Source organism: Symphalangus syndactylus, chromosome 21, assembly GCF_028878055.3.
Source record: "Symphalangus syndactylus isolate Jambi chromosome 21, NHGRI_mSymSyn1-v2.1_pri, whole genome shotgun sequence".
NCBI classification, from domain to species: domain Eukaryota; kingdom Metazoa; phylum Chordata; class Mammalia; order Primates; family Hylobatidae; genus Symphalangus; species Symphalangus syndactylus.
This window is the reverse complement of record NC_072443.2, coordinates 45585769-45599684: the sequence shown is the minus strand read 5'-3', so window position 1 is coordinate 45599684 and position 13916 is coordinate 45585769. Positions and strand designations below refer to the sequence as shown.

The 13916-nt window shown below is 36.1% G+C and overlaps 1 protein-coding gene across 19 annotated transcripts in view; it reads left to right on the top strand.

Moving 5' to 3' along the window:
* GOLGB1 (golgin B1) overlaps positions 1-13916 on the top strand; it is a 97962-nt gene that overhangs the window by 8580 nt on the left and 75466 nt on the right. For 14 of the 19 annotated variants that reach the window (XM_055259030.2, XM_055259034.2, XM_055259033.2 and 11 more), the window contains exons 2-5: positions 9358-9455; positions 10313-10465; positions 10991-11143; positions 13236-13364. In XM_055259030.2, coding sequence (XP_055115005.1) covers positions 9360-9455; positions 10313-10465; positions 10991-11143; positions 13236-13364 — 531 coding nt within the window. In that variant the 5' untranslated portion in view covers positions 9358-9359. Of the gene's footprint in view, positions 1-7912; positions 8989-9355; positions 9484-10312; positions 10466-10990; positions 11144-13235; positions 13365-13916 lie in introns of those variants that run through there. The other 5 variants (XM_063630139.1, XM_063630134.1, XM_063630132.1 and 2 more) reach the window with 2 other exon arrangements.

The following is a 13916-nucleotide window of genomic DNA, read 5'->3' as shown; positions in this document are numbered from 1 at the left end:
TCAAATAAATATTCTTGGATTATGGTTTTTCATATTTGTGCTGTTTCTTTGCTTTGCTTTTCTTCTTCAGGGAATCCTGTTATTCACATTACTTATCTTCAATATTTATCTGTTTCTCGCAAATCCTACGTAACTCTTAATTTCTTACTTTTTAAAAAATAAACAATTTATTAGGAATTATTTCAGATCACTACAGAAAGTTTACTACAGAAAATTTGCAAAGATAGTGCAGAAGTCTGGTGTATCCTTTGCTTAGTATTCCCTAAGATTAACATGTGACATTAGCAGTGTACAAAATTAAGAAACCAACATTGGTACATTAATATTAACTGAACTCCAGACATTGTTCACATTTCACCAGTTTCTCCATTAATGTCCATTTTCTGTTCCAGGATTCAATTCAGGATATCATGTTGCATTTAGTTCATTTCTTTTTCATTTGTTTTTTAAATATGAAGACAATTGTAGAGTCACATGCAGTTGTAGGAAATAATACAGAGCTCTTTTATACACTTTGTTGTTTCTTCCAGTGGTAACATTTTGCAAAACTGATACATAATATCAGAATTAGGATATTGAGATTGATATATTCCCCAGTTTTACTTGTATATTCATTTGTATATGTATGTGTGTGTATCATTAAGTTCTGCAATGTTATATCACCTGTGTAGGTTCCTGTATCCACTGCCATAGTCAAGGTATTGAACAGTTGCAACACCACAAGGATCCCTTGTGTTGCCTTGTTATGACCACAGTCGCTTCCCTCCCCAACCCCTCTCTAACCACTGGTAACCACTAATCTTTTCTCCATTTCTAAAATTTTGTCATTTCAAAAATGTTATAGAAGTATGGAATTGTATAATATGTAACCTTTTGGGACTGGCTTTTTTTCATTCAATGTAGTTTTCTGGAGATCCATCTAAGTTGTGGGTCCATCAGTAGTTCGTTGCTTTTTATTTCTGAGAAGTATGCCATGGGATCTATGTACCAGTTTGTTTAACCATTTCCCCGTATATACCAGTTTGCTTAACCGTCTGTTAATAGAAATAAAGCTGCTATGAATGTTTATATACAGCAGGTTCTCGTGTGAACTTAAGTTTTCTTTTCTCTAAGATAAATGCCGGGGAGTGGAATTGAGGATCATAAGGTAGTTGCATATCTAGTTTTTTAGGTCATTTCTTTTTGATTTTTAAAATTATCCTTCATTTCCACTTTGCTTTTTTTTAAATGATATGGTTTGTTATATTTACTCATTTTCCTGTTCCTTTTAGTTTCATCTTCATTTCCAAAATGATTTTTAAAATTTTTCAGTCACTTCTTGTTTTCACTTTATTTCTGGATTTTTCTATTTCTGGTGTTTATTTTTTCACATCTTATGTCATTTTTAATGCCTTTTAGTTCCTTCAGTAGATTTAAGTGGCTATAGTTTTGAACCGTTTTTTTGAGCATGGCTCTCTGACATGCTTCCATTTTCTGTCAGGTTGTTATTATGATCGTTTTCCTCCTTTTTTTTCTTCTAGTAACGTATCTGAATTGTGATACTTTTCAGTTGCTCTTTTTTTTTCTTTTTTGAGACAGGGTCTTACTCTGTCACCCAGGCTGGAGTGTAGGGGTGTGATTATGGCTCACTGCAGCCTCCACCTCTTGGGCTCAAGCAATCTTCCCACCTCAGCCACCTGAATAGCTGGGCCTACATGCATGTGCCACCATGCCTGGCTGATTTTTTAAAAAAATTTTGTAGAGATGGGATCTTGCTATGTTGCTCAGGCTAGTCTTGAACCCCTAGGCTCAAGTGATCCTCCCTCCTCAGCCTCCCAAAGTGCTAGGATTACAGGATGAGCCAGCACGCCTGGCCTCAGTAGTTCATTTTTAATATGAATTTAGTGTTGCTGAACTTTTAGAAAGAGATTTTATGCAGCTTTTCTAACTTGATAAGGTTTCCTCTTGTGCTATTTCAGACATTGTTCAACTACATGGCAGCTGGATTTCTCAGATTTCCTGCCTTTCTTTCCTTGCCACTTTCACCTGCTCTTTATCTGGACCTCCTCTTTCCTTAGTCACTTAATTTTAATTCCCTCTCAGCAGATTCTCCTCATTGTGGGACCCTATCCTTCAAGAGAGCCCCAACTCTTCAGTTCTGAGAATTAATAAAGGTCCAGACTGCCTCAGCTCTTTCAGCCCTCATAGGTCCCTGGCAGGTACCTGTTTTTGGAATGGGAAGACCCCTCCTTGTATCAACTACTGTTCTGTAATTGGCTTGGCACATTTGCCAGTGAATGCCCACGGGCTCTTTTGAGGTCCTCTTGGTGTTGTACTCCTCTGGCTTCCCTCAATTTCCTCCCATTTGAACACCAGTGACACCCAGATCTTGTGAGTGTTGCCGGTTTGTCTATATCCACGTTTACTTTGGGGTTTGTAGGAAACTTTGTTAAGTAGTTTTTTGCTAAAGGCTGTCCATGAATCTTTTGTTATCTAGTTGCTTTGTCTGTTTTTATGTGGGAAAGTATCTCTCATCACTTATTTCTTAAGAACTATGGCTGCCCTAAGCACTATTATTATCCCCAGTAGAAGAAAACCGTAGCAGAGCCTAGTTTCATTTAAGTGTTTATTTTGTACAATAGTTTTTATATTTCTTCCTGCTGAGGGGTTTTTTTTTTTTTTTTTTTGAGACAGGGTCTCGCTCTGTTGCCCAGGCTGGAGTGCAGTGGTGTGAATCTTGGCTCACTGCAACCTCCACCTCTCAGGTTCAAGTGACTCATCTGCCTCAGCCTCCTGAGTAGCTGGGATTACAGGCATGTGCCACCAAATCCAGCTAATTTTTGTATTTTTAGTAGAGATGGGATTTCACCATGTTGGTCAGACTGGTCTCAAACTCCTGACCTTGTGATCCACCCACCTCAGCCTCCCAAAGTGCTGGGATTACAGGTGTGAGCCACCACGCCCGGCCCCTGCTGAGGGTTTTAAAAGCCAAATAACATTTTATCACAAAGTGTAAAATTAGGCATAATCACATAAACTAATGCTATGCACAGTCCAGTTCTATTTTGATTTTTCCTATCACAGCATTAATATGCTTCTCATTTTCATGGACTTTATGGACTAGCAGTTGACACTGATCTGAATATGTAGCCTACACAGTGGTTATAAAAGTAAATTGATTTTGGAATAACTTTAGATTTACATACAACTTGGAAAGATTAGACAGTTATTGTATACACTATATCTAGCATCCTCTAATGTTAGCATTTTACACAACCATGGTAGGTTTTTCAAAACAGAGAACATAGGTGCAATGCCATAAACTAAACTATAGGTAGACTTCATTCAGATTTCACCATTTTTTCCAGTAATGTCCTTATTGTGTTTCAGAACCCAATCCAGGATACTGCCTTGCATTTATTTATTTATTTATTTATTTAGAGACAGGGTCTCACTCTGGCACCCAGGCTGGAGTGCAGTGGTGTGATCTCAGCTCACTGCAACCTCTGCCTCCCAGGTTCAAGTGATTCTCCCATCTCAGACTGCCCAGTAGCTGGGACTGCAGGTGCATGCCACACCAGGCTAATTTTTGTATTTTTTAGTAGAGACGGAGTTTCACCATGTTGGCCAGGCTGGTCTCGAACTGTTGACCTCAAGTGATCTGCCTGCCTGGGCCTCCCAAAGTGCCAGGATTACAGACGTGAGCCACTGTGCCTGGCCTACTTTGCATTTAATCAGCATGTCTCCTTGTCTTCTCTAATCTGTGACTGTTTCTTAGTTTTTTGTTGTTTTTCATTACTTCGACAGTTTTGAAGAGTATTGGTCAGGTATTTTTAGAATGTCCCTGAATCTAGGTTTTCCCAGTGTTTTCTCATGATTAGACTGGGCTTATGGGTTTTGCAGAAGAATACCACAGAGGTAAAGTACCCTTCTCATCATATTATATCAGGGGTTACATGATATTACGATGATTTATCACTGGTGATGTTAATCTTGATCACTTGGTTGAGGTGGTGGTTGCCAAGTCTCACCACTCTGATGTTGCTGTTTTTCTTTTTTCATATTCTATTCTTTGGAAGTGAGTCACTAGGTCCAGCCTATACTGAAGGAGAGGGAATTAAGCTCCATTTTTAGAGGGGGACGTATCTACAAAAATTATTTGGAATTCTTTTGTAAGGAAGATTTGTCTCTACCATTAATTTATTTAATGATTTATTTATATCAGTATTGACTGATGGATATTTAATTTATTTGGGTTATAATCCATATAATCCAATACTACTGTTATTTATTCTGTAACTCAAATTATTCTAGCATTGACCATTGGGAGCTCCTTCAGGTTGGCTCCTGATCACATACCCCGTTTTTTTTCTTTTTCTTTTTTGAACACTTCCTTACTTTCTGGCTCCTGCCCCAACCCTAGATAGGCAGCCATTTCTCCAAGGAGCCCTAGTTCCTTTTATTGGAGATTGGCATTTAGAAATCGACATCTGGATGCTGGATGCGCTCATTGCTACTGAGGTGTTACTGTTTCTAGGACTTTTCAGTGGACATGGCTAGAATATATATGTCTCTGTAATAACTGATTAATTATAATGCATACATATCTATACTTATTTCTGCATTTATCTATTTATATATATATTAAAATAAACATGAGTTCATACTGATATCTCTGACTCTAATCCAGTATCATGGGGTTTATCCTAGCCTTCTTGCCTTATTTGTAACTTCTTTCACTGATAGTAAAAAACCTGAATCTCATTATCTACAATTTACTTACTCATTTAAACCTAGTGTACAATGAAGTAGTTTCAGAATTGCTAACCCATACCACTGTGAGAAAAATATACCAACTAGAGTACAGTGTTTATGTCAGTTCTTTCTGTCTTTATCCTTATAGTACCCAGTCAAAACACCATTTTTGTTTCTTAGGTTAGCCCCATCTCCTTTAGTGAGGTTATATCATATATTTACAATATAGTTAGATCTATTTGTCACAGTCTGCATTCCATTTTTGGAACGCCTGACATCCTGGCTGAAGTTTTAAAAAAATTGTATACAATTAAGTTTGCTCTTTGGAATGTACAGTTCAGTGAGTTTTGACAAATGCATATGGTTATGAATTTACTACTTCAAGATCATACAGAACAGTTCCTTCACCTTAAAAATTCCCTTGTGTTGCTCTTTTATATTCAGCCACATCTCCTTCCCTCAAGCCCTGACAACTATATTTGTGTGGGTTAATTTTGGACTTGTTCAAAATGTTACATAAATAGAATAATATGATGTGTATCTTTTAATGTTTAGCTTATTCCATGTAGCAAAAGGCATTTTAGGTTTAAGTATTGTGTGAATCAATTGTTCATTCTTTTGCTGAGTAGTATTCCATTGTTCGGATGTGCTACAGTTTGTTATTCATTCACTTGTTGAAGGATATCTTGGCTATTTTCAGAATCTGTGATTATGAGTAAACCTACTATAAACTTGGTTAGATGCCTAGGAGTGGGATTGGTAAATGTACATTTAACTTTTAAAGAAAACTGTCAAACAGTTTTCCAAAGTAGCTGTACCATTTTGTATTCTAATCTGCAGGCATTGAAAGTTCATGTTACTCTATATCCCTGCCAGCATGAAAAAATACATATTTTAGCAATTCTATTAGGTAGGTAGTGGTATTTCATTTTGCTTTTAAAGAGTGTTTTCCTAATGCCAGATTAACTTAAGCATCTTTTCACATATTTATTTACCATCCATCTATCTTCTTTGGTGAAGTATCTATTCATGTCTCTTGCACATTTCTTTATCAGGTGTTTTACTTTATTGATGTTGAGTTTTAAGATATTTTTATTGTTTTAGATTCTGGATACAAGTTATTTACTGGATATGCTATTTGCAAATATTTTCTCCTAATCTATGACTTGTCTTTTTTTTTTTTTTTTTCGAGACAGAGTCTTGCTCTGTTGCCCAGGCTGGAGTACAGTGGCATGATCTCAGCTCACTGCAATCCCTGCCTTCCAGGTTCAAGCGATTCTTGTGCCTCAGCCTCCTGAGTAGCTGGGACTACAGGCATGCGCCATCACGCCCAGCTTATTTTTGTATTTTTAGTAGAGGTGGGGTTTTGCCATGTTGGCCAGGCTGGTCTTGAACTCCTGGCCTCAACTGATCTGCTTGCCTCAGCCTCCCAAAGTGCTGGGATTACAGGTGTGAGCCACCACGCCCGGCTTCAATGACTTGTCTTTTCGTTTTCTTAACATTGTCTTCACAGAGCAAAAGTTGTTATGTTTTGATAAATTTTTAATCAATGTTTTTTATAATGTATTGTGCTTTTTTGATGTAGAAAAGCTCATTGCCAAATTCAGCATCACAAAAATGTTCTCCTGTGTTTATTTCTAAAACCTTTACAATTTAAGTTTAGGTCTCTGATCCATCTTGAGATATGCTTTGTATAAGGTGTGAGTTGTATGTCAAGGTTCACTCTTTTGCAGATGTCCAATTGTTCCGTAACCATTTATTGAAAAGATTGTCCTTTCTCTACTTAATTGCATTTGTACCTTTGTTAAAAATCAATTGACTCGATTTGTATATGTCTATTTCTAGGCTCTCCATTTTGTTCCATTGATCTGTGTGTCTATACTTTCACCAGTGCTGCCCTGTCTTGTAATTGTAGTGAATAATTTCCACACTCCTTGCCTTTTCATATGTTTTAGAGTCAGCTTTTTGATGTTTACTAAAAGCTTGCTGGGATTAAGTTTGGAATTGCACTAATTTTATAGATCAAAGTGGGGAGAATTGATACTTTAACATTATAGAGTTCAAATGCATGTATATGTTTTATTTCTACATTTATTTAGATTTTTTATGTCTTCCTCAGTTTTTCAATAGTTTTCAGCATTCAGCAAATTCTGCACATATTTTGTTAGCTGTCTACCCAAGTCCTGCTCTGTTTATTCAGTGCTGTTGTAAATGGTATTCTTATTGGTTTCAAATTCCTCTTGTTCGTTGTAATGGGAATGCAGTTGACTTTTATTTATTTATTTATTTATTTTTTTGAGACGGAGCAATCTAGGCTCACTGTAAGCTCCATCTCCTGGGTTCACACCATTCTCCTGCCTCAGCCTCTAGAGTAGCTGGGACTACAGGCACCCACCACCACACCCGGCTAATTTTTTGTATTTTTAGTAGAGTTGGGGTTTCACAGTGTTAGCCAAGATGGTGTCGATCTCCTGACCTCGTGATCCGCCGGCCTCAGCCTCCCAAAGTGCTGGGATTACAGGCGTGAGCCACTGCACCTGGCCTGCAGTTGACTTTTATATAGTGACTTTGTATCCTGCAACCTTGCTAAATTCACTTATTCTAGGAGTTGTTTTTTAAGGAAAGTCTACATGGACAATCATTTTGCTAGTTGAGACAGTTTTATTTCTTCCTTTCCAATTTGTATTTCTTTTCTTTTTCTTGCTTGTTGCATTGGCTGGGACTTCCAGTATAGAGTTAGATAGAAGTAGTAAGAGATAACATCTTTGCCTTGTTTCTCATATGGTGAGAACATTCAGTTTCTCACGATTAATTATAATGTTGGCTGTAAGTTTTTTAAAGATGCCTTTTATTAAGTTAAGGAAATTTACTTCTTAGTTTGCTGAGGATGAATTATTCTCATTATGAATTCATAATCATGAATAGATATTGAAATGTGTCAAATGCTTTTTCTCAGTCTATTGATATTATGTGGTTTTCCTTATTTAGTCTATTAATATGGTGAATTACATTGATTTTCATACTATGAATTTACATGACATTTCTTGAACCCCACTTGGTTGTGATGTATTATCTTTTTATATATTACTGGATTTAATTAGCTAATATTTTATGGAGTATTTTGAATATTTTGTTGACTGTGACCATGAGGAACATTGGTCTATAGTTTTCTTGTAATATCTTTGTCTGCTTTTAGTATTAGGGCAATGCTGGTCTGGTAAAATAAGTTAGAAGGTGTTCCCTCCTTTTCTATCTTCTGGCATAGATTATATAAAATTGATATTATTCCTTAAATGTTTGTTGTTACCTACTAATGAAGATCTGGAGTTTTCCTTTTTTAGAAGGTTTTTAATGTATGAATTCAATTTCATATTTATGTGTGTGTGTGTATATATATATATATATATATGTGTGTGTGTCTGTACACACATGCACCCACACACATATACTCATTTATATTCAGGTTCTCTATTTCTTCTTGAGCTTTTGGTAGCTTGAATCTTTCAGTGAACTGACCCATTTTATCTACATTGATGAATTTTAAAGTATAGGGCTATTTGTAGTGTTTATTATCTTTTAATGTATGTTAGATCATTAATGATGTTTCCTCTTTCATTTATGATGCCAGTAATTTGTGTCTTCTCTATTTTTTTCTTGGTCATCTTGACTAGAGTTTTATCAATTTTATTGATCTTTTCAGATAATCAACTTTTGGTTTTGTTGATATTCTCTATTTTTCTATTTTTATTAATTTCTACTCTGATTTTTATTTTTATTTTTGTGCTTACACTGGCTGTAATTTGTTCTTCTTTTTCTAATTTTCTATAGAAGAATCGTAGGTTACTGATTTCTGTCGTTCCTCCTTTTCTAATATATGCATTTAATGCTGTACATTTTGAACAAAGTTTATGTTTAAATTTTAGCAAAGCCACATGGTTTATCAAGAAAACTTTCTGAAAGAATGGGGTTCATAGGGCACATAAAAAGAAAAATGTTGCAGTATCATGGAGTTTATTTGAACAAGTGGGAGAGAATAACAGTCTGGCAGAGGAAAAAAGAGTAAGACATTCATGTTTGGGCATGTGCCTGTAGTCTCAGCTACTCAAAAGGCTGAGGTGGGAGGATCGCTTGAGCCCAGGAAGCAGAGGTTGCAGTGAGCTGAGATTGTGTCCCTGTACCTCCAGCCTGCGTGACAGAGCAAGAACCTGTCTCAAAAAAAAAAAAGAAAAGAAAAGAAAAAAGAAATTCATGTTTGTAAGTGAAACTACTATGAAAGAAGGGCATTAAAGATAAAAATTACCTTTAAGGTGTATTTAACAAGTATAAATTTGTATTTAACATTGTATTAATGTTTAACGATTAGGTACTTATATTTTATTTTAGAAATGATGTTAGTGATGGTGATAACCTCTATACAATTGCCACTGAAAAGAACAGTGTGTGACTACACTGTAAGTACTCAAATGCCTTTTTGAAGATGTCATTGTGCTGCAGACTGTGTCTAATACAAATCACCTGTACAGTATTCTTTTTTCATTCACGGATGATATGGTTATCAATATAGGAGAAGCCCATGTTCATTTTGCTGATTCTTAGTTTTTTTCCCCCCTTCTTTTTTTACAGAAATGCTGAGCCGATTATCAGGATTAGCAAATGTTGTTTTGCATGAATTATCAGGAGATGATGACACTGATCAGAATATGAGGGCTCCCTTAGACCCCGTGAGTAGTTCTGTTCTAATTTAAACTGGTAAGACATATGTTCTGTGTTCTTCTAAGGAAAATAATTTGAGATAGAAGGGTATGAGAAGCCTCCCTGGTACTAGGTGAAGCGAGGATTAAGAAAAATATTGAAATTTTATAAGTGATCCTTCTCTTGTAAGTTTTTAGCTTAAAAGCCACAGTGATGGGAAACAAGTCCTGGATACAATTTGAAAGGGCTTTCTCGTTTTTCTCCCTGGGCCTTGTTTAGTGCCAGATTGTTTTAAGTCCTTTGTTCTCATCCTTGGCTTTTCCTGTTCCACAGGAAAGGTCTAAGTGACAAATGAGGAAACTGGAACACCTTTTGAGTTTCAGAATATCTGTTTGCTTTATAATTTCATTTACCACTTCTCCTATGGTTTGTATTGTATTTTCTTTTTTTTTTTTAAGATGACACAAATTGGCAGTATGTATTATGTTATCTGAAGTCCACGTAAGGAATTAATAAAAGTCCTTGGTTTTCTGAAAAGACAAGAAGTAATGCTTAGTGGTTAAGAGAGTTTTACTTAACTACTCTCTTAATTTTAACTTTTGGCCTTTTACCCTTACTGGTTTATGATTTTTGCTTTCCTTTATTTTTCTCTTTGGTAAAATTAGGATAATAATACCTTAAATGGGATAATGTTTGTAAAATGCTTAACATTTATAAAATACTTAATATATTGTAATGGCTATGATAATGATTATTATTGGATCAGAGTTAGATTCTTAACAAGAATATGAATTGGGCAAAACATAAAAAGTTGGAATGAAGAAACTCCTATTGGGAAGCTAATACCTTTTCCTGGTGCACTGGCAACTTTTTTCCTAAATATTAGGAATTACACCAAGAATCTGACATGGAATTTAATAATACTACACAAGAAGATGTTCAGGAGCGCCTGGCTTATGCAGAGCAATTGGTGGTGGAGCTAAAAGATATTATTAGACAGAAAGATGTTCAACTGCAGCAGAAAGATGAAGCTCTACAGGTACTATTGTTTTTATCCTTTCTTGTGGAGCATTTGATAAAGGACAGATGATACACTACTCACTTTGATTTTTGTCTCCACTTAGATTATGAGGGAATCTGATTATCTCTCTAGTACTGTAACCTTATGCCTACTGAAAATAACTTTTGGGTGGGGCGTGGTAGCTCACACCTGTAATCCCAGCATTTTGGGAGGCTGAGATGGGAGGATTTCTTGAGGCCAGGAGTTTGAGATCAGCCTGGGCAACGTAGTGAGACCCTGTCTCCACAAAAAAAAATTAAAAAAAAATTAGCTGGGCATGGTAGTGGGCACCTGTAGTCCCAGCTACTCTGGAGGCTGAGATAGGAGGATCACTTGAGCCTAGGAGTTAGAGGCTGCAGTGAGTTGTGATTGCGCCACTGCACTCCAGCCCTGGTGACAGAGAGAGACCCTGTCTCTAAAAGTAATAATAATAAAAATAACTTTTAGTATGTGCTAGATAAGAGGTGAATAAACATTTATGTATTTACCATCATTTTTGGGCAGGAAGAAAGAAAAGCTGCTGATAACAAAATTAAAAAACTAAAACTTCATGCGAAGGCCAAATTAACTTCTTTGAATAAACACATAGAAGAAATGAAAGCACAAGGAGGGACTGTTCTGCCTACAGAACCTCAGTCGGAGGAGCAACTTTCCAAGGTATGGTGACTGGGTATAGTGTATATTTCCTAAGTTGAAAAAGCCTAGCAATACAGCAGATCTTTACCAATCACAAACATTTAGGATGCTAAAATGATACAGCACTAAATAATGTTGTTGTTTTTTTCTTATAGAGCTTATAGTTCAGCTGGACTGTAGGCCACACACAGAGAGAATGAAAGGCCTACAGAAAACATGGATATGAAATGCCAGTTGTGACCTAGACTTTCAGGGATTAAAAAAGGCTTACAGGAAGAAATAAGTACTGAAGTGAGGCATTTAGAGAGGAAGGAAACATACTTTTTGGAGGAGTTTCATCATTGATTAGAAGATTAAACTAGATTATCTCTAAGGTTTCATCCAGCTCTGAGATTTTTTAATTCAATGACTTAACACAGAATATTCTGTGTCCTCATATAGTCACATAGTGGTGGATTAAAGCTTCATGCATGTGGGCTGAATCAGCTGAATTACCTTGGACTCTCTAAAAGGGAGGCTCTCTAGGTTTATGACTGCAGCCAACAAAGCAGTTTAAGGTTGGAGATACAGAGGAGGAGTAAGGAAAGTACTGCCCTGTGAGGAATATTGTCCCAATACTCAAATTTTCATTATCTTTCCTCTGTGGTTGAACTCCACATATTCACATTCAGTCAGCTCTTTAGAGAACAAGAAACTTCAGTTTTGTGGAGAGTTTGGTACAGATTATATGGAGGCAGGCATATCACATGCATACTGTAGTTACAGAGTGAGCCTAGACTTCACCGTGTGTAAGAAATCTTTTATTTTTTTAGTTTCATTTTGTTTTACTCTTTGACCTGCTAGCATCCTTAGTTCTTGGGAAATGAGATTTTAATCAGTTTTCTAGGCATAACCCTTGGGATCGCTAGTTAGTGACCCAGTTCCTACTTAGTCTTTCCTCTCAGGGGCTAATGTTCAGAGAACATTACTTTCCCTGAATTGATAACCTTATTTAACTTCTTGAAGCTTATTTTAAAAGCTTTTCTCAATATTCTCAAATAATTTCACCTTGATCCTTCTTTTCCTTTTGGTTTTTCCTCTATCAGTTCTCTTCCCCTCACTGTGGTAGCACCAACCTCTCTCCTCATACTGCTTTGTTCCCTCCAGCTTCTCTTCAGCTATGATGTCAGATTTTTAAATTATCCATTTTATACTCTGCTTTTTAATTTAATTTTTAGCTGAGACCTTAAAGCAGTAATGTCTTAGAGCTCATTTTCTTCCTCTGTTAAAGAAATGATTTCTAAGTTTCAGCAATCAGTCACAGCAACCCTTTAACTATTATATACTCCAATACAGAGCTAGGTATTCTGTGGAAAGTATAGTTGAAGAAATGACAACAGTCCTCAGGTGCTTGACTGACTTATGTGAAAGTATAAAAGTATTCTTTGTAATTCCAGTAAGCAGAAATAGCTTTGTTTAGGGGGTTGGGAGGGACTAAATTTACAGAGAGGCAGAATCTCAGTCTAAGGGAGAGCTTTTGGAAAAAAAAATAGATTATTGAAAAATTTGGATTTCCCCTCACTGGCTCTTTTCTGATGTTTTGCTTCTCACTTAACAACAGCTATAGTTTCCTGAGCTCTCTCCTTGATTTTTCAAGGCAACAAGACTTCGGGTTTTCTAATAAGGTTTAGTCCTGCATGGCACTGACTGGTTTTGCCCTCAGAATAAAAGCTGTCAAAATGGGAAACTCAGTACCATTTCTTCCAATTATCACATCCCCTCTAGTATCTTCCTGCTTTTGGTTGCTCTGCAGTATTTGCAGATAGCTGTTTTCTATGTTGTCCACAGTTTTGGGTTCACATGCTTGGTGTGGGGGGAAAAAAAAATTATATATATATATTTCACAGTTTATAGCTATTGTGTGAGGGAGGGTAGGTCTAACAGGAACTGCTTGGCCATACAAAAACTGGACAACCCTAAGATTTCTTATTTGTTAGATCAGCTGGTTTTTCTTGCTCCCATCAGTTTAATAAAATTATAACTAAATGGTTGTAAATGAAAAATTAGAAAAAAATATCAAATGTATATTAATTGTAATTCTTTTAAATAATGACTTTATCTCCTGCATTTTCAGCATGACAAGAGTTCTACAGAGGAAGAGATGGAAGTAGAAAAGATAAAACATAAGCTCCAGGAGAAGGAGGAACTAATCAGCACTTTGCAAGCCCAGCTTACTCAGGCACAGGCAGAACAAGCTGCACAGGTAGGGATGGAAGTTACTTCATAATCATTAGGTTAACGAATCACTAAAACCAATGGATTATTATGTGACAAATACATTTTTCTAGATGCACAATGGGCATTTATCTATGTATATATCAGTCTCCTTTTCTTCGTTTCTTCTTGTCTGGTAATTTTATTAGAATATGCATTGGTGTTTGTCATTTTTAGTTGTTATTCATAGATACCCAATATACTCTTTCAGTATATGGTTTCACACATTTTAAGTTTGTTTTTCTGTTTGTTGTTTTATTTCACTTTAGGCATTCTATTTTTTGTTTATTTTTGTGTTTCTTCTGTTTTTTTTTATCTTCTATACTGCAATGATTTTTTCTTTTCTATTGGATTTTTCATGAGTTCAGTCACCTCATTTCTGATTTTTCTAAATCTGATTTATGTTTTTCTCTCATCTCTGTATAATTTTTTTTCTTTTCCTTTTTTTTTTTTTTTTTGAGACAGGGTCTCACTCTGTTGCCCAGGCTGGAGTGGAGCAGCACAATCTCAGCTCTCTGCAACCTCTGCTTGCCAGGTTCAA